This window comes from Myxocyprinus asiaticus, chromosome 23, assembly GCF_019703515.2.
Source record: "Myxocyprinus asiaticus isolate MX2 ecotype Aquarium Trade chromosome 23, UBuf_Myxa_2, whole genome shotgun sequence".
In the NCBI taxonomy this organism is placed as follows: domain Eukaryota; kingdom Metazoa; phylum Chordata; class Actinopteri; order Cypriniformes; family Catostomidae; genus Myxocyprinus; species Myxocyprinus asiaticus.
The window spans coordinates 46,809,512-46,837,500 of NC_059366.1; the positions used below are offsets into that span (position 1 = coordinate 46,809,512).

A 27,989-nucleotide genomic window follows, 5' to 3' on the forward strand; every position below is an offset into this window, starting at 1 on the left:
CAAATTAACAAATCCACGTATTCAATCAATAAATATGATAATATATTGCATATATAATTTTTGTTACATATTTATTGTTTAATAGCATAATTTGTACTATTTACAGGTATTTACATTGATTTGATGAACACGTTAAAAACCGGTACTGTCTCTTTAAGAAAGACGGCATTTATGTAAACTGCACCTGTGAATGAGCACATGTTGAGAGAACCTTGAACAGCATCTGTCCTACAGGTGATTATAATTAAATGTTTCTTTTTTTGGTGTTTTTAATCAACAACTGACCTTATTCAGTGACAGATGGGTGACGAGGATTTCACTTTTGGACACTTTTCTCCTTTTGGAAATTTTACTCTCAACACAGTGGAAGTATCTCACTGCTGAATACTCCACCACTGTACTACACAATTACTCGTAAGTGAAATTGAAACATTTTCCCGCCAGTTGCCAATGTACATTTTAGTCGCAAAGCGCTCCTCTAATTATAATGGAGCGTGGCACATAGAGTAAAAGATCCATCTTGATATTTAAGAATCGATATTGAGATCGTTCAAGTGAAGATCGCGATGCATCGGAAAATCTATATTTTTTCGCACCCCTACTTTCAACATAATGAAAAGCAAATAAGCATTTAGTAACAACAATGTTTATTTCTCTATAGAAATGAAGTTGTAGGTTAAAAATGATGAGTTAAATGGGCCTTCAAAAACTGACCAGTACTAGAGGAATGCATTCATTCCATTCAACTTGGAAAGACGGAATTCCCAACTTCTTACTAGTAAAAGTGCAATGGAATGCCACTTGAAATCACCCTTACAAAAAATCTAGAGTTGCAAGCCACAAATTCGCCACTCATTAATTTTCACACGAGCTTTGTGGCAAACTCTTCACTGAGGCCAATGTTTTGCCAGAGGTTCACTACTACTTGTGAAGAGCTGCAAACTTTTGGCAAACATTTGCGCTGAATAACAAGCTCATTTGCATGTGAAAATAACGAGTGGCAATTTTGTATGGGATCAAAATCCCATCAAAAGTATTGCGGTCACGGATCCAAAAATAATATGCGTGAATCAAAAAATTGTAAGTGTAGATAAAAAGATAAGCGCAAATCAAAATAATAAGCGCAGATCAAAACATTTAGCACAGATCAAAAAAATAACAAAAACAAACATGAATCAAAAATATATAAACACATTTAAAATATGCTGCAAAAAAACAACAGACAAATTAAAGTCATCAGAATTGCAAACAAAATCATGTTGTGCTCTCTGACAATTTTGTTCATATTTTCAGTTACAGAGTATTTTTCTTTGCTTTTGTTTCCAAGTTCTGTGCTTGATTTTCCAAAACTTGTGAGTAGAGTTTCATGTAAATCGGGGCGTTTTGCGTCCTTGTTGGTACACTAGTTCTTGATTGACAGCTCCTCCTCTAGCTGCAGAAAATACTCAAAACAGACACAAGCAGCGTTTCTATCAACCACAAATAATATAATATTGAGCAGCAGCCGTCGGAGTCGCACTGGAGTGACGTCACCTCCCCTCTTCCAGTGATTGGCTAGAGGAGGAGCTGTCAATCAAGAACTAGTGGACCAGCAGGGACGCAAAACGCCCCCTGATTTACATGAAACTCTACTCACAAGTTTTGGAAAATCAAGCGCAGAACTTGGAAACAAAAGCAAAGAAAAATACCCTGTAACTGAAAATATGAGCAAAATTGTCAGAGAGCACAACATGATTTTGTTTGCAATTCTGATGACTTTGCTTTAATTTTTCTGTTTTTTGTTGTTGTTGTTGTTGTTGTTTTGCAGCATATTTTAAATGTGTTATATATTTTTGATTCATGTTTGTTATTTTTTTGATCTGCGCTAATTATTTTGATTTGCGCTTTTTATTTATTTTTGCGCTTATTTTTTGATCTGCGCTTATTATTTTTGGATCCATGACCACAATACATTTGACGGTATTTTGATCCCATCATTTTGCAGCAACTCTAGATTTTCTGTAAGAGCGGCGTTCCAACTTAAACTCATGCGGGAATGCACTACTGCACTGCCGAGATGCAGGTGCATGACGTCACACAAACATGTCGGCACTCAGGAAGATGTTCAAAACTAATGATAAACATTCACTTTTAAATAAATAAAATGCAGCAATGAGTCAACGTTCCTACATGACATGGTAGTAAAACTTGTTTAGCAAACGTTACACAGTAAATTATACTCTATTTAATCTCTATACTCTGTATAATCATACACTTGTAGAACAAATGCATGGCATCTTTTATCCTCCGCAATTCAGTTGCCAGGAGACTCTTTTGACAGTCGGGCACTTGTTATATGAATGGGAGCGTTGCAGTTTTGTTTCCTTATACTTCATCTTCCGATCATCATGCAATGGAATGCCTTTATGTTCGGCGATATCAAGGTGAATGGAACGCTGCATTAGTAGACAGGATGTGACACTAACAGTCGATTCGGACATGCCGTGATGCCTTAAAACTGTTGTGTGGGATGTGAAGGGGGAGGAGAATTTCTGTGTTCGTCAGGTGCTTCAACCAAAAAGTCTTCCGCATAGAATGCTCCCGTGTTTCCTCGCTCAAGTGTCCTCGGTAAGCTTCCTCCATCCTCGATCTTCGATCCTCAACTCTAGCTGTGTTTTCAGAGAATTGATACGTTCTTAATGATGACGGACTTTGATAGGTTTCTGGGTCACGGGCTCGAGGACGGAGGAGCGAGGAAACGAGGATGCACAGTTTAAGAAATGAGGCCACCTCCACATTAATAAGTTTTCCTTTGAAAACGCATATTTTTCTCTACATTTTGACCTTCTGTCAACACTGAGACGGTGTTTTTGATATTCACTTTGATAGTGTTATTAAAGATAAATGTTACTTTGTACAACATTCACATTGCATTCCTTCAAAGGCGACAGGAATTTTTCTTGGAATTAGTGTCCGGTGATGGATCATGAGAACAGTTGCGTATCAGATCATAAATGCATGGTGATTTTTCGCATGAGCAGTAAAGGGATTTAAGCGTTTTCATCCGTTTCAGTGTAGACAAGCAACTTTTGGAAAACTCTTGAAAATGGCAGTGTGACACAGAGAGCGTTTCAAAAACAAAAACACAATTTTCAAATGTATCCGGATTAAGGTAGACGTAGCCTGAGAAGCACCCTGCCGTGTTAGCACACTGAAACGCAATGTGATAGATTGTGAGCAGACTTATAAAGCAATGGCTTACATGTGATTGGCGAGGAGTTACCTAGCTAATGGTGCGATGATGTACAGCTGCTAGTCTTCCCGCTAGAACTACGCTGCGCTTACATGACCCGTATACAGTATATCCAGATGCGCTGTGTAAACAAGTGCACTCTCGGCATGTTAAAGAGATGAATCAGGTGTCTGGATCACAGTAGTGGAGTGATGCTTTACAGTCCGGATCACCGTGATCTGCTGCGTCCTCTGCGATATAACGCTCAGAATCGGCCCGCAAGATCAGAATTGCACCATGCAAATTGCATCAGCACAGCTTTTGTGGCTGCGTTTGCACCATTGCCTGATCTTCATAATTCCTTTTGTGAATGAGGCGCTAAACCAGCACAGAGGGCACATGCAAAAAAATGGCACTTTTACCAGGCGCGGTTTATTCTTAGAATTAATGAATTCCCCCCTCAGACTGATACACTTCGCTTGTTCTGTGTTTGTTGTGGTTGAATAGAAATAATGGATTGTTTGTTGATCTAATGTCTTCTCACATACTTGTTTAATATCACAAATATTAATGTGAAAAATATTGATATCACAATACTTTGAAATATAAAATGTGAACATTGCAGTATAAATAGCCTTAGATAAGACTGTCTGACAAATGCATACAGTTAAAAGATGAATGGCATGTTTTTTTTTTTTTCTGGATTATACGTTTATTAGTTTATAAGCCTCCATTTCCCGTCAGCTGTCACGAAAGATCAAGAGAAAACCATTGACAAAAAACACATTTAAAGACGAGGAAATTATTTCTATCAGTCTGACAGACTCATCAGCGCTTGAAAGAGTGTGTGGATGTCACATCAGTCTGTGTGTGTGTTTGTGTGTGTAATATATTCCAGAGAAAAATCACTTTGCTTGTTGCAGTCAGATTGGTTTAGTTCGGCTCCAGTAGAGTCCACAAAACATCTCATGGATAAGTGATTTAAATATGAACTGAAATGCAGGCCATTTATTACCGTGGTAAGATATTTCCAGCATTCTTAAATTGAGTCATGGGGGAACATTATTCTGTCTGGACAGCAGAGCCTTTGTTTGGAGAAAAATAAGATTGTAATAGTCTTGAAAATGTGAGTGTGGTTTCAGAAAGAAACAGACAGACCCAGAGGAGATTTATATTGTTTAAAAGTTGCTCTTTCATTGCTCACGAGACTTAATGGAGTTCTCAGTCCTAGGAGAACTAAGTCAAAAGTTGACATGCAGTAAGAGTATATCGTTATAAAATAAACTTGGAAAGCATAACTTAGATCGTTTAGTTTCAGGAGATTTTGATAAGAAATGTTTGTTTTCATATTGAGATCCAAGTCTGAGCACAAGTTTCAAGTCTTCTTTTGCTCTCCATTAAATCTCCCTTCTGTCTCGGAGAAACAGTTGAGATATTAAGGAGATCTCATGTGTGCAGGCATCTCATGTGTCTTTTGTCTGAGTGTATGTGGCCGCAGCTGTCGTGGTTTGTTCTACAGTATCCGTCTCTCTTCAGCTCTGCTCAGCAGTTCTGTGACCCAGAAAGCAAACGCTGTAGCTTTAACAGAACACACTGGTTTCTCATCGCTGGTTTGGGCCGCCCCTTGAGGATCGCCGTGACAACAATGGATAGAGCTGCTAAATATATCAGTGTCGTGGGGATTGAAGAGACTTAAAGTAAAATGGCTTTGTAAACCCCACAGGCTCTGCATTTATAACCGTGACCAACATGTTAAACAGTGTTACATAAACCAGTGCATCTGATGCCTCACACACTTCATAACTCGTGTATATTACTTCATTAGAACATCTTAAATATTTACATTTACTTATTTAGTCAATGTAAATATTTCTAAATAGAATTTTCAGGACTACATTTTTGCATTGTCTGAAGATGCATCACTCATTGTCACAATGCTTGTGTGTTTTGTGTGGAAATGCTAAAAGAAAATCCCCTTTTTTGACATTTATGACTCACATCTGAACACATGAAATCTGTTCTTTACAAACCCAATCTAAACCACATACATATACAGTATGGTTTGAAATCTTATTCATTTACATTTATGCATTTGGCAGACGCTTTTATCCAAAGCGACTTACAGTGCCCTTATTACAGGGAAAATCCCCCTGGAGCAACGTGTCTTGCTCAAGGACACAATGGTGGTGGCTGTGGGGATTGAACCAACAACCTTTTGCTTACCAGTTCAGTGCTTTAGTCCACTACACCACCACCACTCAAAACAAAACTATTCAAATCTGATTTTCTGGATCAGTCAACATCATATACATATGCAATATTGTCTTTAGCTGTGTTACAGTAGAATTAGGGCTGTAAATAGTGAATTAGTGAATGAGCCAGCGGAGCATCTGTCGTTCAGCACCAGGGTTAGATGTCACGATAGACATGAAATATCCTGTTGTACATCCTCTCTTTCCACCCTGAGAGCTAGTGTAGTGCCTTGGAAAACACCACTAAATACAACCCCATTTCCAAAAAAGTTGGGACGCTGTGTAAAATGTAAATTAAAAACAGAATGCAATGATTTGCAAATCTCATAAACCCATATTTTATTCACAATAGAAAATAGAAAACATATCAAATGTTTAAACTGAGGAAATGTACCATTTTAAGTAAAAAAATATGGTAATTTTGAATTTGATGGCAGCAATGCATCTCAAAAAAGTTGGGACAGGGCCATGTTTACCACTGTGTAGCATCCCCCTCTTCTTTTAACAACAGTCCGTATACATCTGGGAACTGAGGAGACCAGTTGCTGGAGTTTTGGGAGAGGAATGTTGTCCCATTCGTGTCTGATACAGGATTCTAGATGCTCAACAGTTCTGGGTCTTCTTTGTTGTATTTTTCGTTTCATGATGCGGCAAATGTTTTCAATTGGTGAAAGGTCTGGACTGCAGGCAGGCCAGTTCAGCACCCGGACTCTTCTACTACGAAGCCATGCTGTTGTAATAGATGCAGTATGCGGTTTAGCATTGTCTTGCTGAAATATGCAAGGCCTTCCCTGAAAAAGACATCATCTGGATGGAAGCATATGTTGCTCTAAAACCTGTATATATACCTTTCAGCATTGATGGTGCCTTTCCAGATGTGCAAGCTGCCCATTCCATAGGCACTAATTCACCCCCATGCATTCAGAGATGTAGGCTTTTGAACTGAGCGCTTTCCTCTGTAGTCTGCAGGACACGGCGTCCACAGAACAACTGACCACAGAACAGTTTTCCACTTTGCCTCAGTCCATTTTAAATGAGCTCTGGCCCAGAGAAGACGGCGGGGTTTCTGGATCATGTTTACATACGGCTTCTTCTTTGCACGATAGAGCTTTAACCTGCATTGTTCGCACGGTGAACTGTGTTCGCAGACAATGAGTTCTGGAGGTGTTTCTGAGCCCATGCAGTGATTTCCATTGCAGAATCAGAGCCGCCTGAGGGCCCGAAGATCACGGGCATCCAATATTGATTTTTGCCCTGGTCCCTTGCGCACAGAGATTTCTCCAGATTCTCTGAATCTTTTGATGATATTATATACTGTAGATGATGAGATATTCAAAGTCTTCGCAATTTTACGTTGAGGAACATTATTCTGAAATTGTCCCACAATTTGTAGACACAGTTTTTGTTCCTCCAGCTGTTTCTTTTTAGTAACACTTACTTTTCCAGCCGTTTGTTGCCCCCATCCCAACTTTTTTGAGACGTGTTGCAGCCATCAAATTCAAAATGACCATATTTTTTCCTTAAAATGGTACATTTCCTCAGTTTAAACATTTGATATGTTTTCTATGTTCTATTGTGAATAAAATATGGGTTTATGAGATTTGCAAATCATTGCATTCTGTTTTTATTTACATTTTACACAGCGTCCCAACTTTTTTGGAATTGGGGTTGTAGTTATTGGTTGATATGCTCACTTAGTATGTTTCTGGTTAATTATTCCATTGTTAAGTAAATGTTGCTTAATATGGATCGAAAGAGAAATCATATTTTCCCTTGCAAGGATTCTTGTGAAGAATGGTAACCATGGCAACTATTGTTCCCATTAAAATTCCCTACTTATTATACAGTTATTGTTACTGTCATCCATAAAGAAATTAAACAACAGAAAGCTTCTAAAAGCTTGTTTGAGATTTCATATTCATTTATCATGGTTTTACTGTAAATATTACTGTATGCTGTTTTGCTGTAGACTACCATGTTAAATATAGCAAGTTATCATGGTCAATTTTGGTAAGGGAAGTACTTTCAGTGCAGTTTATGAAGATGTGAAGTTCAGTTATATGACCATTTATGCAGTTTGGACTGAATATCATCTTTCCAAATATACAGTAGTCACTTCTAAACTTCAGCTTTCTTGAGGTTCAGTCCTTATGCGTCTGACTTTTAAGGGTCTTTGAGCGGAAAGGTCTTTTGTTCTTTTGCCCTTCAGTTTTCTCTGAAGTGAAAATCTCTTTCTCTCTTTAGTGCTTTATATCTCACTAAAGTTGCATCTGCAGAATTCAGAGCTGCAGTGAATTAATATTACTTGCACAATAAAGCATGTGTTGAAAGATTTGGTCACCTATAAAAGTATTCAGCACACGTTCTGCCACTCGTAAGTTGCCGTTTGGACTCGGAGTGAAACTCTCAAAGCAATTAAAATGTGTCTGAGAGGCAGTTTACAGCAAAATAACCATCTGACTCAAACTTTGTCTGCATGTATTTGTACTGTCTCAGATTTGGTCAGTAATGTGTAATAATATAAAGTTATATTCTTAATGGAGGGAGTTTAGTGTTCCAGTGTAATGAAACTGAATTTATATCTTCTTTTTGAGGATCATAATGGCCAAGACGTCTAATGTTGAATATTAAATCTCATTTAAAAGTCCATATTTAATAGCATTCTGACTGTAGCTCTGGAGTGCATGAGGTTCAAATGCTGCGTTGTTTTTGTGATGTCATTTAAATGATTTCAGTTGTAACACCACAAGTTTTAACGCAAGCTATTAGGTCATAAGCTCTCTGTAATGTGTTGTCACATAGTATGACATTTACCTTTGTAAACAGAAGTGTTGAGAAGTTGTGCGTTTCAGTGTTATCTTGTTACAGTTCAAATGTATTTGACCTCAAATACAATGGTAAGAAATTACTTTTCCATTGGAATTTGATTCATAAATAATAATTAAATAATCTATATAGTATTAGATATTTATGTTGTAGAAACTGTATCTAAAATTAAATCAATACTAATAAATAAGACTGGAGAAATTGACTTATTTATTGTTGTGTCCTATATATTTTGCATGTTAAAACTTGGCATGTGACGCACAGTAAAAGTGCACGTTTAGATCGGTTTCATGCTAAACAGCCGCTAAGAAGTCAGTTTATGTAATGCTCTCTCTTGTAAATGTAAATGAGTGTAAATATCACTATCATCATACTGTATGTGCCTGAAGGATTGAAGTCTATCATGCAAAACATGAGCTCATTGATGTCACTCAATCAGTTTGATTCTATGTAGTTTACACGTAGGGTTACATTCAATGCTCAAATATTTAGTAGTGATTAAATTGTACCTTAGTTCCCAATTATGCTAGTAAATAATTTATTAAAAAAAATAGACAATTAAATAAATAATTCCCCTTTAAAATGTCATATTATTATTGTAGAATACATCTATTTCTGAAAATAAAAAATCGGCCCCCATAATGCTTCATTCCTTTTTTATATATCCCTTTTTCTCCCCAATTTGGAATGCCCAATTCCCACTACTTACCAGGACCTCGGAGGACAAGTCTCAGTTGCCTCCGCTTCTGAGACCGTCAGTCCGTGCATCTTATCATGTGACTCGTTGTGCATGACACCGCGGAGACTCACAGCATGTGGAGACTCATGCTGCTCTCCGCGATCAACACACAACTTACCACACGCCCCATTGAGAGCGAGAACCACTAATCGTGACCACGAGGAGGTTACCCCATGTGACTCTGCCCTCCCTAGCAACTGGGCCAATTTGGTTGCTTAGGAGACCTGGCTGGAGTCACTCAGCACACCCTGGATTCGAACTCGTGACTCCAGGGGTGGTAGTCAGCGTCAATAATCGCTGAGATACCCAGGTCCCCTATAATGCTTCATTCCTGAATGTTTCACATACCCAGCTGTGTCATCATTTAAAAATGTTGTATCAATGAAAGAGAACACCGCTGTTCAGACCGAACACGTGCTTGCATTTAAAAAAAGCTAGATGCCGCAAATAGAGCAGAACACAGGTGTCTAGAGAAGCCTTTTTAACAGTTGAACGAAGACACAGTGTTTAAAAAATGCACGTCTCCTGCGTGAGACGCTGAAAAAACAGTGAGGCGCTGTGCAACGTTCAAAGACGTCTGTCTAGCACACGTGCCTAGAAAAACAGCACAGATAGACGCAAAAACACGTCCAGGATGAACAGACCCAAAGTGTGGTGCGAATAAAAAAAACAGAACATCGAAGAAATAAAGTTTGTAGCTAGTTGTGTTGGAATGTACAATGTCATTGGACTTGCCTACAAGTTCCTAACTCTGCCACTTACCTAAGAGGCATGTGAGAGGTTTTAAAAAAACATGAAAATCCCAGTAAAATCCCAGTCTTCCCAATTCGACCCTGGGTGACCGTCGACTTGTCCTCTGTTGAAGCTGCAGAATGTGAGTGTTCTAGAGTTTCTACAGTCACTTTCAGAAGTCGTCACAAGTCATTGTGTTTCGCCATGCTTCATCTTTCCAACGCAGATTCAACAATGACTTTTCAGAAAAACACACAGGAAATCACCTGTTGAGTGAAGATGCTTTCCTGTGGGAAGGTGTTTTTATGGTTCTTCCTCGGTGTGCCAGTTTATCTGACACAAACAGCAGCTTTCAGCATCACAGCGTGACTCACTCAAAACTCAATGGATCGATCCGATCAGACGTCCTCTCTCAACGTCCTATGGGGGAAAATCCAACTTTCTTAATCAGTGTTTTTGTCTCGCTTTCCAGTAAAAATATCGAAACACCTTTACAACAAGATACATGCACTAGAGAAGCAGAGTTGTGTAAGATAATGAGACTGGTACATTTATTTGTCCAGGACTGTTGGTTATTCATGTTTTTGAGACTAAATCTGCTTTGGATCATTGTGTATTGGGAAAAGACTATACATCTAAAAATGAACAAACACGTGATAGCCAGAGCTGAATCATTTTACCAATCAGAAATTAGCATAATAAATTCTGATTCAAAGTAATGTCCAGCATCATCCAATCACTGCCAACCATATTAAAATAAAATTATACATTATAAATTCTGAATCTATGAAGCTATAGGATGCTCCTTTGCTCCCTATTTAGTGAATGACTTAACCTCCAGTGTGCTGTCTGTCTGCACTGGTCTCAGAACAGTTTGAAATGCACCTTGTTTTCATCTGAACTCTATATAAAGCCTCTGAAAGACACATTTTCCAGCTTTTGCATGAACCTATGGATTCTCAATGTGAAAATGCACAGTGAATATTGGATTTCTAAAGAAAAATAGCCCTATAGTCAACATTCGTGGTCATTGTGTTTAACAGTGTGCCGTTTCGCGATAAATCGCTCAAATTTTAAAAATGTCATACCTAATGAAACTAGAGACTCTAATCTTTTGACTCAAACAGGTTTCAGTTTAAAAACTTAATTAGGTTTTTTACAAGATGTAGTTTTGTTGGTGTTTCTCCATAAGACAAACTCCGCTGTGATCAGCACCATGTTGTTTGGTCACATGACTTGGTGCGTCGTAAGTTTAACCCTTTACTGACAGCACAGATTGTCCTGAACTGAGATCAGTCAGTTTAAATTAAGTTAAATTATGCATAGTGTATAGCGAAGACAAAACACACAGTCCATGCACGAGGACACAGGTTCACACAAGGTTAATATATTTTTTTGTATTTTGTTTTATGGATGTTTTAACTGGACAACCTGACAAAAATATTGGTGAAGAAAGTGATTTGTTGCAGTGCTGTGCAGGTGGAACTAAAGTGAACATTATTGTGATATTTCTAAAAATGTAAATGTAAATCAGATCTCTTCACTACAGTAACACCTAAATATCACCATAAAACAGCATGAAACAGGCTTCAGTTTTTCAGCACAACTGACCTTTAACTGGCCTGTTTAATGTGTTTTGAAGCAGAATCACAGGTGCTCATAATGAATATTTACTGTAACAATGAAACACAGCCAGGAGTTTAATGTTCTTTAATGTGCTGTTTATGAGCATTTAGAGAGATAAACGTGAAATTAATGAGATTGTCTTTAGTCTTTATTACTTGCAATGCCATTGATTCATGCATTGAAAATCATTCATCTTGCTCATGATATGACGTATTATGCACTGCTGCAATTGTTACACAAACACTATTATACTAACACTACTATAGATACTATTAGTGTGTGTATATATATATACAGTATATATATGTTTCCCCTCTAGAATGTATATTTTTCGCAGCAAGAAAACGGATTCCTTGTCAAGATGGAAAGCCGTCTTATTCTGTTTAATGTTTTTATTTTGTTTTGCAACAGATGATTAGATGTCAGTGTGTACTGATCTGTGAGGGTGATATCTGAGCTCAAACACTGTGTGTTTATCTCAGTTATTGGTGGAGATGTGGCCCGCGGGCAGGTTTATATTGCAGGTGTCTTCTGTGAATCTCAGTCACTGCTGGATCAAAGTCGATGCAATTAGGAATCATTTCAGTGTTTCCAGCCACCAAACTGTGTCCAAGGGGTAAAAACACTGCTGTAATTCTGTTATCAGAGATCAAAGGTTATTCTAAAGTTCAGGAAAACAGTGTGTAATTGGATATTTTGTTGGCCATTTCAGCCAGATTATTTTGCTTGTCTCAACTGAAGTGCTAAATGATGTGATTGTTGCCTCTGGACATGCCACAGGATAACTGGTTCACAAAAACACTGGTATAGGAATCGGGTCTGACACTGTGCTCACTTTCTCATATGCGTAAAAAGGCTCTGATACCAAAAATGACACCATCTGACATATGAATGTCATTGCGTAAGCAATTTAAATACACAAGGTGTCCTAGTGTGATTATTAAAAAGCAAAGGCTGCAATTTATGGAAATAAATGTATAGTCTGCATGTGCACACACAGACTACATATTGAGTTCATTAAATAACATCCTTTATGCGGTTTATAATCACACTGGGTCATGTAGCGACCTGCTCTTCCGGAGGTGTGAAGCTGTCGTCACAAACCGGCTTCACTCAATACTATGGCAAAATAACATTTAAATGGACAAAAATACAACTACTATATATTTATGTAATATTCATCGTAATATGAATAATCATAAAAATAAGCAATAATTGTATTCTATTTAAGCAATATTCTGTTGTGCAGCAATTTATTTGACACAAATAACGTCAATGTAGTATTTTGAGGATCTGTATAAAAGCACTTCATATGATAAAAATTATTTATTTGTCCTTTATTTAACCAGGAATAAAACTCACTGAGATTAAAAATCTCTTTTACAGAAGTGTCCTGGCCAAAATAGGCAGCCACAGAAGTTTACAGTTTTAAATAACATAAAACAATTGTAAAAAAATTGTTTTTAAAAGTTACATGTTTATCAAGTAAATTTGTATCAAGGCACAGGTCATACAACATTTAAAACATACAAATGCATTCTCATATACATGCATATGTTGAAAATGACTGGTAACTGTTCTATTTTAATTTGATTAACGTTTAATTAAATTAAAATGGAATATGGAATTTGTGGGAGAAAAAAGAGATAACAAAAATAATAATAATAATAATAAAAAAAATTGATCGGGGTCTGGGTATCTCAGCGAGTATTGACGCTGACTATCACACCTGGAGTCGTGAGTTCGAATCCAGGGCGTGCTGAGTGACTCCAGCCAGGTCTCCTAAGCAACCAAATTGGCCCGGTTGCTAGGGAGGATAGAGTCACATGGGGTAACCTCCTCGTGGTCGCTATAATGTGGTTCTCGCTCTCGGTGGGGCGCGTGGTGAGTTGTGCGTGGATGCCGCAGAGAATAGCATGAAGCCTCCACATGCGCTACGTCTCCATGGTAACGCATTCAACAAGTCACGTGATAAGATGCGTGGATTGACGGTCTCAGACACGGAGGCAACTGAGATTCGTCCTCCACCACCCGGATTGAGGCGAGTCACTACGCCACCACGAGGACTTAGAGCACATTGGGCATTCCAGATTGGGGTGAAAAAATACATAAATCAAAAAATACATAAATAAATTAATTAATAGGGCCATACATGTTAACATACAGCAATGCTTCTGTTCATGAAAAATAATCTACCCCTTAAATTTGCAAAAGAATCCTTATTGATGGACAGCCGTTATATCTTGGTTTTAATTTGAGTTACAGTTGCTGAAAACAAGCCAGTTGATCAGCTCTCATGGTTTTGTGTAGTGATTATTTATAGTGATTATAGTGTAACAAAAGAAACGTATCGTCATCAGCGAGTACTGAAATGAAAGTACTCGTACTCGGTCTCCAAGAAATGGTATCGGGACATCCCTACCTTAAAATGTGGTCTAGTTAGGCAGTTTGGGAACAGAGTTGATGTGTACATCTGTTGGTTAACTTTGTGTGATGTATTGTCACTCAGAACTGTGAATACGGCCTACAAGAGCCGTGATTTCTCCCAAAAAAGCATTTAGAGTCTATCAGACAAACCTTCTGTCAGTGTGAAGAACTGTTAAGTGAAGAACCAGACTCAGACTTGAGCTTAGGGAACAGCCGGTCTTGTCTGTCGGCCGGTCTTGTCGGTCGGTCGGTCTGTCTGTCTGTGGGTCGGTCATCTCAGTGAGATATATATATATATATATATATATATATATAATATATATATACACCAAGAAACTTGCTCCTTGTGCTTAAATGGTGCTTGTTTAACAAACCAGAGTAGATTATTTCCATGGTTGTTATTATTACATCATCTATCCGGGTCACAGGTCAATACTTGCATTCCCGGATGAAGTTTGTCCGAAATCTGTTCATATTACTCACATGCATACCTAAAAGAACGTACTGTTTTACCGGCCAAGAAGTGCGTCCTTCATCGGATACAGTACTTACTCTTACAGAACACGATTTTGGATGCAGGGCATGTGTTCCTAAAGGCATAAATGATGCCTTCAGAGGGCACTGTGAAGGGAGAACAATCATTAAAGTCATGCGGTAAGGTCGTTTCAAAGGTAATTTCAAATAGAAACGACTTAAAAAGTGAGTTCCGAATGACTGGTACAAAGCTCTCACAGTGGAGGGTAAAGCCTTCGAAGGGAACAGGGCATAGTGATGGTCACTTCTGAATGGAACACACCCAAAATCTAAGCGATAGTCTCAAGAAGTGCCACACTGCGTCGCAGGTAGGACACAGCACAGGTATCAAACACAGGGCACATCGATGCAGTTCAGGTGGCAGACGGTACACACAAAAGTTAACAAGGTTTTTCCCTCCTGCAAGAATGAACAGTGTCGTTGATGAGTTTGCAGGTTAGTTTATGAAACTAGTTTAACTGCACAAACTGAACGATTAGAAATGGCGATGTTAATTATGCAATTTCTCTCTCTGTTGCATTGAATGAGCTTCATTCAAGCTGTCAAACCACAAAAAGACATACATGTAACTGGAAATACATTGTGTAGGCTGTAAGATATATATCATCCAGTAATAGTTAGAGGAAATTATCAATGTCCTTTGATAATGATTTGGCTCAAAGTTAATGGAAAACTGTGTAAGTTGCGCTCCGTGGCACAGCAGAAATCTGAGCAACATTCAGAATTGTTGCTGGGTGGTGTGAATCAGCCAGACGTGTCCAGTGTGCGACCCCCTTTAGCCACGCCCACACAGACTGCCATGCATCAAGACCTGAACACAATTAATTTGCTTGTCTTTTTCATTTAACAATAAGAATTGTTTGTGACACAAAATTATTTAAAACTCTGTAATTAAAATATATTCCAGCTGCCATACCCTGCCATATGCAATTGACGCCCCTGAGCTAGAGCACCATAGCAATGCCAAGCAACCAACCCAAAAACCCTAGCAATCAGCCAAAACACCCTAGCAACCAGCAAGAACACCCTGGCAATGCCTAGCTACCAGCCAAAACACCCTAGCATCCAGCAAGAGCACCCTAGCAAGAAGCAACCAACCAAAACACCCTAGCAACTAGCAAGAACACCCTAGCAATGCCTAGTGTCACGCTTCTGTTCTACCCGCTCCGTACAGGACTCGAACTGGCGTCTCCAGCATGGGAGGCAGGTGCACTAACAAGGAGGCTAAAGCCTCTAGCGTCAGTCGCTAGTCCACCTCTTGAGGTCAGTAGATTGAGGTTTATACACATTGCACAGCCATCTATCAGCTGGCCACCATTACACTCACCCCCCTAAACCTCACTCCCATCCGGGTCACAGCACCATTGTGACACTCCTGTTCTACCTGCTCTGTACGGGACTCAAACCGGTGTCTCCGGCATGGGAGGCGGGTGCGCTAATAAGGAGACTAAAGGCAACAGCCCCTAGCGTCAGTCGCTAGTTCATCTCTTGAGGTCAGTAGAATGAGGTTTATACACATTGCACAGCCATCTATCAGCTGGCCACCATTACACTCACCCCCCTAAACCTCACTCCCATCCGGGTCACAGCACCATTGTGACACTCCTGTTCTACCCGCTCTGTACGGGACTCAAACCGGTGTCTCCGGCATGGGAGGCGGGTGCGCTAATAAGGAGGCTAAAGGCAACAGCCACTAGCGTCAGTCGCTAGTTCATCTCTTGAGGTCAGGAGAGTGAGGTTTATACACATTGCACAGCTATCTATCAGCTGGCCACTGTTACACTAGCAACCAACTAAAACACCCTAGCAACCAGCCAAAACACCCTAGCAATCAGCAAGTGTGCCCTAGCAATGCCTAGCGAGAAGCAACCAACCAAAACACTCTAGCAACTAGCAAGAACACCCTAGCAATACCTAGCAACCAACTAAAACACCCTAGCAACCAGCCAAAACACCTAGCAACCAGCAAGAGTGCCCTTGCAATGCCTAGCAAGTAGCAACCAACCAAAACACTCTAGCAACCAGCAAAAACACCCTAGCAATGCCTAGCAACCAACTAAAAAATACTAGCAACCAGCCAAAACACCCTAGCAACCAGCAAGAGCACCCTAGCAATGGCTAGCTAGTAGCAACCAAACAAAATCACCCTAGCAACCAGAAAGAACACCCTAGCAATGCCTAGCAACCAACTAAAACACCCTAGCAACCAGACAAATCACCCTAGCAACCAGCAAGGACTCCCTAGCAATGCCTAGCAACCAGCCAGAACACCCTAGCAATGCCTAGCAACCAGCAAGAACACCATAGCAATGCCTAGAAACCAGCCAGAACACCTTAGCAACCACAAGGCCTTGTCAAGCCAACATTAAAGTATGTCTTGAAAAACTTTCCCTCTCTTGTTTCCTATATACCGTCTCTCTCTCTCTAAAAAAATAAATAAATAAATAAATGCTGAAATTTAATAAATTAATAATAATCCCTTGATGATCACTCACCAAATGTTATTGTAACATTTGACTGAGGTGTATTATAGTTGTAATGTCAGTCATGGTCACACATTCAATGTTTTGTCATGTGTGTTTTTTGTTTTTTTTTGTTTTTTTTGTCACGTTTATTTTGACATTTGTATAGTGTATGTAGTTTGTTGTCCTTTATTTTGAAATTTCTTGTTGTGTTCCATGTTGTAGTTTTCCCCATTTTGTTTACACCTGTGTCATATAATTAAGGAGTATGTTTGCACTTTTGAATGGGGGTCTGTACCATGCAGCAGTATGAAGTGAGTTTAGTTTGTATCACCACTGCGTTTTCAGTACAATGAAGGTGACTTCACACGGGTAGAATTTTTTATGGCTATACTTTTGAAACAGTGAGTATTTTAATGTTTATGTATTGGCCCCATTCACTTCCACTGTAAGGGCCTCGCTGGAACACAGATTTTTGCTTGTTTTTTTAAATAAATAAGGGACGAGTCCAAATCATTATTAATAAACACATTGCCACAAATATACTGTCGATTGGGTTAACTTGTATTGAACCTGGAATATTCCTGTAATAAAAGTTAGTTTGAAGTGTTTTTCCGCACATTATTTTAATTGTTTCTTTTATTTTTAGTGTGGAATGTAGCGTGAATGTTGTCCGTGAAATGACGTTTAGGTTAATGATATCAGAAATGTAAGCTAATTACTTTTAAGTTGTTTAACAGATAACATCAGATGCAGTGCAAGTTCTAAGTACTGTATCTGCTCAAGCTCTGTGAATGCAGTTTTAATGGCTCTGATTATTTCACAGATTAAGCATCAGACAGTTAATAATCGTGTGGTATCTGCACTCATTTGATAGCACGTATCATCTTCAGTTGTGGAATCTGAGCTTGTTGTGGGTTCGCTCGCTCCCCTGTGGTCCGCTCGGCGTGTTCAAACTGTCAGTCTTTGATCACTTTTGTCACTCATGTTGATGTTTAAAGATGTTGAAAGTAGAATTAATATGCAAAAACAGACTATAAACCAGAAGAGCAAACACAAAAGCGTATTAAATAAAAGAAATGAGTTATAGACAATCTCTCTGGAGACATGGCATGTATTTGGAATAAAATCAACCAGTTTTCTTCCCATACATATAACAAACAATCTGTCATTTAAAAACAGAACTAAACTAGAACAAATATCATAATATCTTTGTAACAGTTAAAGGACGGGCAAGGAGGTGGTGGGAACCGGCTGAACGGTCAACATAAAGTTTAATGTCAAAACTCAACTTAAAACAACATAAAACAAACATGACGAACACACATGCAGCACGGCCGCGTGCGTCTCTCTCTCTCTCTCGAACTGGTGTCTCCGTTCCCCCTTTATCTCACTCTCCCCCTAATCAACTGATTCAGCAACGTCCATGCACCCTCACGGCCCGGCCACGCCCTCCTACTTGTTAAACTTCTCCCCCACCCAATTCAGGCTGGGGCGCTGGCAGACTGACTTACTCCCCCCCCCCCAATCTCTGGAGGGGAGACGCTGCCCTTCCGGCCATTCTGTCAGCTGGTCCACCCCGCCTCCTGGGAACCTGGGGTAGAGACGAGGGGAGGCGTGGGGAGAGGGAAAGGGCGAGCTGGAGGCACAGAGTGAGAGAGAGAGAAGAACTTGCTCGCCGTTTCCCGGATGCGCTGTCGCCCGGTCCTCAACCGTTCCTCCGCCCTCTGGCAGACGACAGTTCACTCCTCCCCCGGCAGATGGCAGCGAGCCCTCTGACCTCTGGCGGACGGAACCGGTCCTCCCCTTCTAGGTGTATGGCAGAGGTTCCTCCGGCTCTTGGCAGCCGGCAGCGACCTCTCCGTCCCCAGGCAGACAGCCGTGGCTGCTCCTTTGCCGGATGGCAGCAGCGAGGGCACTGTGACAGCACATCCCTCCTCCCTCCCGGGATTCGGCACCACTGTAATAGTATAACGACGGGAAAGGTGGAGGCAGGAACCGGCTGAATAGTCAATGTAAAGTTAAATGTCAAAACTCAACTTAAAACAACATAAAACAAACGTGACGAACACACATGTAGTGCAGCCATGTGCATCTCTCTCTCTCTTGAATTGCCGTCTCTGGCCCCCCTTTATCTCGCTCTCCTGCTGATCATCTGACTCGGTGCCGGCCGTGCACCCTCACGGCTCGGCCACGCCCTCCTCCATCACAATCTTGCAATATTATCCTGCAAATGAGGTGTAATGGCAGAATGATATAACCCAGTGCAGTGCCGTATGTCAGGCTGATATAATGGGACTGGAATCGCCTCCTGTTCTTATTCTAAATGAGGCCGCCCACCCTTCCGTTGTCCAACCCTCATTCCAGCTCTTCAGGACCGTTTATGGCTTACTCAACTGACACATGAGCAGCACTGCAGCATTGATGATGATACCATAAAGACCCATATGACCTGTTCTGACCTCCACTGCCCCACTCCTGACTGTGTTTGACTTTTTATTTCTGTCTCTCATCATACACTCTTGATTATCACTTAATGAGATTTTAATAAAGATTCTGTGCTCATGAATGATATTTGATCTCTGACATTTTGTGCAGTGTGCCAAATGAAGTGAGCATGTGATTAACGGGATGTGAATGAATTCATGATGGAATATGATGATCTCATGTTGTTCTAATTAATGTGGCAGACACATTAAACAATAGATGTGGTGTGCTGTAATTCTGCATTGGGGAAATTGCTTTGTATCTACTTTGTATCTTCAGCTGCTCATAATTTACAGCTGGAAAATGTTGCTTTCAGAGGCTTAAAATAAGGTGCATTTCTAACTGTTCTGAGACCAGTGCAGACAGACAGCACATTGGAGGTTAAGTCGTTCACTAAATAGGGAGCAAGGGAGCATCCTATAGCTCTCTATGCAGTTAAGTGCATTCACTCCTAAAATCTGATCAAAAGTTCAGTTTCAGGCTGCAGATGATGTTTGGATCACTCAACATGTTTGACAGACATGTGACAATGATAATCAGTACATAGATTCAGAATTTATAATGTATCATTTTATTTTAACATGATTGACAGTGATTGGATGATGCTGGACATTACTTTGAATCAGAATTAATTATGCTAATTTCTGATTAGTAAAATGCTTCAGCTCTGGCTATCACTTGTTTGTTTGACAGTGCAAACAGAGAAAACATTGAGAGTTTGTTGCTAAAGTAGAAAAAACATAGTAACATAAAAGTCAAATCAAGTCGAATAATTTTTATTTTTGTAGTTTTTTATTTGTACTTTTCCCAAAACACATTGTTCCAAAGTAGCTATATAGAAAATCAGCTGTAATGTCTGTAATGTCTCAAAAACATGAATAATCAACACTCCTGGACACATAATGAACTACATTTACATTTATGCATTTGGCGGATGATTTTATCCAAAGCGACTTACAGTGCACTTATTACAGGGACAATCCCCCTGGAGCAACCTGGAGTTAAGTGCCTTGCTCAAGGACACAATGGTGGTGGCTGTGGGGATTGAACCCTGATTACCATTTATGTGCTTTAGCCCACTACGCCACCGCCACTCCAACTCCAACTATTTGATGGAAAAACAAATCTGACTTTGTATTATTGGTATTTTTTAAAATTTCACAACTAAGTCCTGCTGTCCACATATGAGGACATACATTTTTAGGAAAACTGTTTGCTCTTGAAAGAATAATAATAATTATTATTATTATAATTGTTATTTTTTTGGCTTGTTTATTAGGTGCTACTAGTTACAAATCAAAAAGGGAAATGGAAAATGCACACAGCAGTCACACAGGTTTTTTTTATTTATTTTTATTACTATATTGTTGCATTGGTGCACTAGATTTTTACTTCATGCATTAGACATTTTGAATCTATTAATACATATATATTAATAATATGTGTAGGTATATCACCCAGCTAATGCTAACTACTTGAAACTACTGAAAAATGTAGTAAAGTTGGTAGTTTTGCTACTCCCCAACAATGGCAGAACCTTTTGGCAGAAAACTAATGATGGTTTAATATTTATTCCAAACTCAAAACACAATCAGAATTTTCTCACTTGTTGGTTTTTTATGTCTAAAGCTGTAGCTCTCTAATTGTGTTTGTGTGTGTGTGTGTTTTCTCTCTCACTCAGGTGTGCATCGTGCAGAAACGGGACACAGAGAAAATGTACGCAATGAAGTACATGAACAAGCAGCAGTGTATCGAGCGTGACGAGGTCCGGAACGTCTTCAGAGAGCTCGAGATCCTTCAGGACATTGAACACATGTTTCTAGTGAATCTCTGGTGACTTTCTCTCATTTTCTGTTTTGTTACGTATCATGTCTTGCTGTGCAAATGCATGACAGATTTTATACTGAGTCTTAAAGGAACAGTTCACCCAAAAGTGAAAGTTCTGTCATCATTTACGGTACATCTTTTTCTCACTCTTATGTTGTTCCAAACCCATATGACTTACTTTCTTCAACGGAACACAAAAAGGAGATATTTAGCAGAATGTTCACAAAGATATTTTTTCATTCCACGACTGTGAAGCTCCAAAAAGGACAATGAAATAGGAGCATGAAAGTATCATGACAGCTTAAATTTGGGTCTGTTAAATTCACAAAGCAATCATATAGTGCACGGGTCATATGGACTAGTTTTGAGAAACTTATATAGTGTTTTGTCATCTTTGGAAGAGCAAAACAAACATTCTGTTAAACAGCTTTAGTTCTACAGAATTTGGTCATACAGGTTTGGAACAACATGAGAGTGAGTAAATGGTGATAGAATACAGTTTTGATTGAACTATCCCTTTATAGTAAATCGGTGTGATTGTTTTGTGTTAAACTTTCCTTAGTTTTCCTTCTTAGCTTCCAAATATTCCTAGGTGTGGTGTAAATACAGGTGTATATGTGTTAAGCATCTTTTAGTATCTATAAGGTGCATCGTATTGTCTACGGCACTATAAATGATGAAGAATTACACTTAAACACTGTTAAACACTTTTAACTGACAGTAACAGTCTTAATCCTAATCTGTTTAATGTAGCTGCTCAACCCGAAACAAGATAATCCAGTAATCCCGCATATCTGATTGTGTGTTTGACGTCACATGCAGCAACGTGTGAGGAAGTGAGATGTGTGTGTGTGTGTGTGTGTATATATACTTTACAGTGGAAGGAGAGAGAAAGAGAGTGTCTTTATAAGACATAACGATGTGATCAATAGAGCACTTGAGTGGGTCATATTATCATCATCCTCTTTATACGTTCAGGTCATCGTAAACACTGTTTCCATAGAGACAGATCATCACTTCCTGTGTCTCTTATTCTCTGTACCTCTTTATCACACACACACACACACATTATTCAATCATCTGCAGTCGAATGCATCCTTTAAATGTGATTAGGAGCTTTGCGTATTGCAGCGTGCTTTATTTCATGATAATGTGTGTGCTAGTCTGTTTTTTTACTGTGTGTATTATTGGTGAGTGTTCATGAGGAAAATGTGAAGAGGTGGAAAACGATCTGATATTTATCGATTAAAATTCATCTTTCTTCTCAATCGCCAAACCATCTGTACTGGACGTGTTATTCTGTCGATGAGGGCTTGCGTAATCTCGTGTAATCTGACCTTTGACTATCAGTATAAAGTCTGCTCCTCATTGCAGATTTTTCTGAGAATCGAGAACCCTCACTTAGACATGAAGAGACGGTCTGACTGACATGTAAAATGACCAAACACAGTTTTTGTTTTTTAGAGCCGTTTAGGGGCAGGTTTATCTGAAATAAGTGATACAACAATAATAAACAGGTGTGAAACTAATTAATACAAAATATGCCGCAACAGTCTCCATGAACGAATGTAGAGAAAACACTATAAATATTGAAAAATGCATGCAGAATTTCTGTCCATCCTAAAGTAATAAATACTAATATTTTCACAAACATATCTCGGAAATTAAGTAGTGATGTTTCGTTCATGAATGAATCTATGTTTTTGAACAAATCTTTTAAGTGAACAAATCGTTCTCGTTCAATTCCGTACACTGACATTTTTCGTTCACTGACGTCTCCCCCTTTCAAAGCCAATGAGCTCTACTGCTTTTCATGCCTGTAAAGACTGACTTCAGTGCGAGTGAATAGCATTCGAGTGCACGCTGTGAAGGATTGACTCACTGAACGAATGTGACCCACATTGGTTTGACCCACTGAACGAATACATCCCAACACTAAAGTTGGTCATATGAGTCTGAACGAGATGAGAGGTGGTTCTTGAAAGAACTGAATATACTTGTAAACTTGCTCGCGAATAACTCGTGAACGAAGATTTGCTGAACGACTGAATGAGATGGAGGCATGTCATTCGTTCAGTTCAGCATGTGAGTCGATTATGTTCAACAAGGAGAGAAAGGGGTGAAATGCACTTAAGACAAGTTTATAGCTGTACACAAAACCAATGATCCCCAATTTATGAATGTGTAAAAATGATTGAAGACGTACAGTTAAATGACATGAATTACGGATGGAAATGTTGTGCTTTGATGCACAGTGTAAGATATTATTAGGCTTTTCTTAAACTTTTCTTTGTTTTGGTAAAAATTAAGCCCAGCATTTGACAAAATATAGGAAAACTAAGACTTGCCATTTGTGGTGAAAACGGTTATGGTGTTTAAACTCTATTTTTAAGGTGTCTTCATATATTTGAAGACATGTAAATTCCATTTGTCTTCCTTTGTCATGCTTTGAAAGACTGTCTTCACCACAAGCCAATAGCATTCGAGTGCACACTGTGAAGGAGAATATCATTGGTTGGACCCACTTGAATACGCCTCTTCACTAAACTAGTCGGTCATTACGTTTGTATCATGAACTAAGTGAATGTACTGTTAAATTCGTTCACGACCAACATGAACGAATCAGTCATCATGAACGATGATCTGCTGACCGAGAGGAGGAGCTGCATGTCATTCATTCATATCGTCAATCTTGTTCAAAAAGAAAAGGGGCGGATTAATTATGAATAAAAGTGAGTGATGACCACACATTACAATGACATGCGGACATTATTGAAGCTCAGTTATTTTTAGGCAAGTATTGTTGTCCTTTTTTTTGTATAGCTTTATAAAATGTACTGCTTAGCAGTTCACGGTATGATAGATATGCTTTGTTGTCATTTGTGGGGAAATGCTATGATGCTTCAACACTCTGCAGTTCTGAAGTCTCTTAGTAGAATTTTAATAAAGGATAATTAGACTTTTTGACTGCTTTCGGTTCAATGCAGTTACTTAAAAGACAGTCATTTGGTGCCATCTGCAGGCACAAATGTGTAACTTGAAGAAAAAGTCAGTGAACAAATCAATGAACGAATCTGAACGAATCTTTTTGGTGAATGGAATCAAAAGAATCGAGTCACTAAAATGAATCAAAATCACCACCACTGCAATTAAGGAAGTTCTGCTCATGGACATCTAGTTAATAGATTACTATTTACTAGACTACTAAGTACTTTAAACAAAACTCTGAAAATCTTTCAAAGATTTGATGCTACTAATCCTGCTTAAAATTGTGATGTAGTTTAAAATTAATTAAGGAATGATGTACAGTAAGCAGGTCGTTATCGCAAAATCAACCCCGACCGGGGTGATCAGGATCTTGTATCACCCTGAAGGGGTTTATGGGCTGACTGCTCATTATCCAGTTTATTACAAGACTGCTTGCCAAATAAATAAATAAATAGGCATGAAACATTGATTTGTGTTGATATTATTTTATTAACTTATTTGTAGAGATCACAGTCATATGAGAAGTAGGAAAGGTGACTCGCAATACCCGGATGACTTCTCTGATATCACTTTATCCCCGGATGTGCGGTTGTTGCTCAGAAATATCAGACCACTAGATGGTGCAATTGACCAACCAGAATCGACTAATCCGGAGACTCATGCATTAAATCTCGATGCTGTTAGCTTATTCAATATCACATAAAAAAAATATCATGCAGATACTTTCTTAAGCAATTTTCAGTGATGATGCTTATGAATCTAATACATGGAAATTAACCGAATTTACCAACTGCTACTGAAGTTTAAATCTGAGACGCTATTTAAACATCTCTGTCTATTAATTTCATACTCGGAAGCCTAATGACACAGTCTTTAGGAAACAAATAAAAATAAATAAATACTCAGGGCCTGGGTATCTCAGCGTGTATTGACGCTGACTATCACCCCTGGAGTCACGAGTTCGAATCCAGGGCGTGCTGAGTGACTCCAGTCAGGTCTCCTAAGCAACCAAATTGGCCCAGTTGCTAGGGAGGGTAGAGTCACATGGGGTAACCTCCTCGTGGTCACGATTAGTGGTTCTCGCTCTCAGTGGGGTGTGTGGTAAGTTGTGTGTGGATCGCGGAGAGTAGCATGAGCCTCCACATGCTGTGAGTCTCCGCGGTGTCATGCACAACGAGTCACGTGATAAGATGCGCGGATTGACGGTCTCAGACTGAGACTTGTCCTCCGCCACCCAGATTGAGGTGAGTAACTGCGCCACCACGAGGACCTACTAAGTAGTGGGAATTGGGCATTCCAAATTGGGAGAAAAGGGGATACAAATAAAATAAATAAATACAAGCATATTAAAATCAATACATTATTTGCGATGCTGCTTAATTTAAATAGCCAGTAAAAGTATCTGTAAATTGTGAATGTTCATATATTGCTCAGCCCAACACTAACATGACAAACTTTGTCAAATTCAGTAGCTTTTCCTCAAAAGCGGTCATTGAATCAACCTGGTAGTTTGCAAAACAATTGGGTTGCCTGGAAGACTGTTTAAAAAAAAATTGTGTGCTTTTACTCGTGGAAGTCATGCTGCATTCATGCAGTCTGATTAGAGCTTGTGATTTCTAGTTTAAAGTGCTGTATGCATCAGACATTCAGTGAACGGTCTGTGGGCGTGTCGTCTGAGGCTGAGACTAGTTTTAGATTTCTGTAGATTTTCATCCATTCCCTTACAATCACCTTTCTTCAAATGCAAAACACATGTAAAACAACAAAATACAGCTGATTCATCGTGCACATCCCTATCAAAGCAGAGAATTCAAGATTTAACACGCACACACACATGAGACTTTCATGCACATTGCAGCATGCAGCGCACTCTCTTATTCTTCACCATAGTTTCACCATAACTGCTTTCTTGAAATTCCCATCTGTTTGTGTGTTTTGTTTAAACAATGGCGCTCTGTGCTCACGAAATACAGTCGTTTCATCATCTGAGCATATGCACAGAGTCCCATCAACAGGAGTTTGATGGCAGTTTGCCCACAATAAAAGCTTGTTTATAAATAATATCTGTCATTTATTGTTCAAACTGACCATATGGGAGGAAACACAAGCGCTGGCATCACGTGCCAACAAACGTCCACCTGTCTGTATCGCCGACAGCTGTTCACGTGTCTAAAACCTGCTACGTGTGGAGAAGAGGTGAAAAAATGTAAGTAAACTTTCTAAGACGCAGGAAAAAAGGAAGATGCCAAGCTGTCAAACAAAGCATCTGGCTTCTTTTTGTTCCTGAGCTGTGCCAGTCTGGCGTCCTGCCACCACGAGCGAGAGAGCGAGAGAGAGAGAGCGCGAGAGAGTATGTTTGTTAGTTAGTTAGTTTTAGAGAAACTTTTAAGCCTATCAATCATGCTAGCCTAGTTGTGCAGCCGCAGAGCAGCATGAGTGTGCCGGACTGAACTCACTGCCATCTGCAGTGAGCTGAACCGAACCGGACGACAGAGGCTCTTTTTGGATGGAACTGAGTGAGCAAGTAACAGTCCTGACAACACTTGTGGCAACAAGAAAGAAAGGAAATTAAATTTGTGTTGTGGAGAGTTTTTCACAGTTCCTTGTTAGAAATTGTAGATGAGTAACAAACTAAAAATTGACGCTACTAAGTTCACCTGTTCTCGAAATTAACTGAGCAGTGTTTCTGGTAACAATACACTATTTCTATTTATTTCTTATTTTTTTCATTTCTCCCCAATTTGGAATGCCCAATTCCCAATGCGCTCTAAGTCCTCGTGGTGGCGTAGTGACTCGCCTCAATCCGGGTGGCGGAGGACGAATCTCAGTTGCCTCCACGTCTGAGACCGTCAACCCGCGCATCTTATCACGTGGCTTGTTGGGTGCGTTACCGCAGAAACATAGCGCGTGTGGAGGCTTCACGCTATTCTCTGCAGCATCCAAGCACAACTCACCCCATGCCCCATGCGAGAGCGAGAACCACATTATAGCGACCACGAGGAGGTTACTCCATATGACTCTGCCCTCCCTAGCAACTGGTTGCTTAGAAGACCTGGCTGGAGTCACTCAGCACACCCTGGATTCGAACTCGTGACTCCAGGTGTGGTAGTCAGCGACTTTACTCGCTTTAGCTACCCAGGCCCCCTAACAAGACACTGTTTCTAACGAGTATTGGGTGTAGGGTGGGGAGGGGGGTCCATTTTATTTAGGGCAATCGTTTTGTCTGGAATTTTTATGTAAATAAATAACAAAAACAAACAACAATTTACATATTCAAGTCCTGCCGCATAAGTCCCTGCATGGCATTTTATATCTCCATTGTCATTGTGAAATATTTCATGAAATGCTGCTTTTCATTACTAAGTTTTCGACTCTTATTCTAGTTTTGTAGATGTGTTTAGTGTAAATGTATCTGTTCAAGTTTAATGGCATTGTCCTAGTTGACGCCATTGAGTTCAGCTGTTCAAAAAAACTTAAGCTGGGTTCAGAATGGCAGAAATAGGAAGAGTAGTATGGTAGTATGCCATTCCAAACACGGCGTTCTTCTCCTGCAGTTAAAGGATGTAGAGGGAAGCTCTACAAGAACCCCCTATACTGGAACCATCAGCAAGGAAAGCCTAACATTTGGCAACATATCCTAGGAAAGATTCCTAAGAGACTCCTGATCTGAAGAGGGGTATCTCGGAAGGTGATGCATCTGGGTTGCTAAGAAGATCTGGTCATGATGGCTGTCACCTGGAACGTAATGCAACAAACAGAAAAGTGCACAGAACTAGGCCGGCTAAAGCTATGAACCATTAACAATGGAAAATAATGCATATGGAAGGTAGCTGTGGAGGAGGTGGGTTGTTGTCAGGTGCTTGGCTAGGCTGGCAAGA

General features: G+C 39.6%; 1 protein-coding gene across 1 annotated transcript in view; it reads left to right on the forward strand.

Annotated features, from left to right (window-relative positions):
- Window positions 1-27,989, forward strand: part of LOC127414379 (serine/threonine-protein kinase 32C) — a 123,592-nt gene that overhangs the window by 50,045 nt on the left and 45,558 nt on the right. The window contains exon 3 of the mRNA XM_051652377.1: window positions 20,978-21,129. Within this exon, the coding sequence (XP_051508337.1) occupies window positions 20,978-21,129 (152 nt within the window). The remainder of the gene's footprint in view (window positions 1-20,977; window positions 21,130-27,989) is intronic.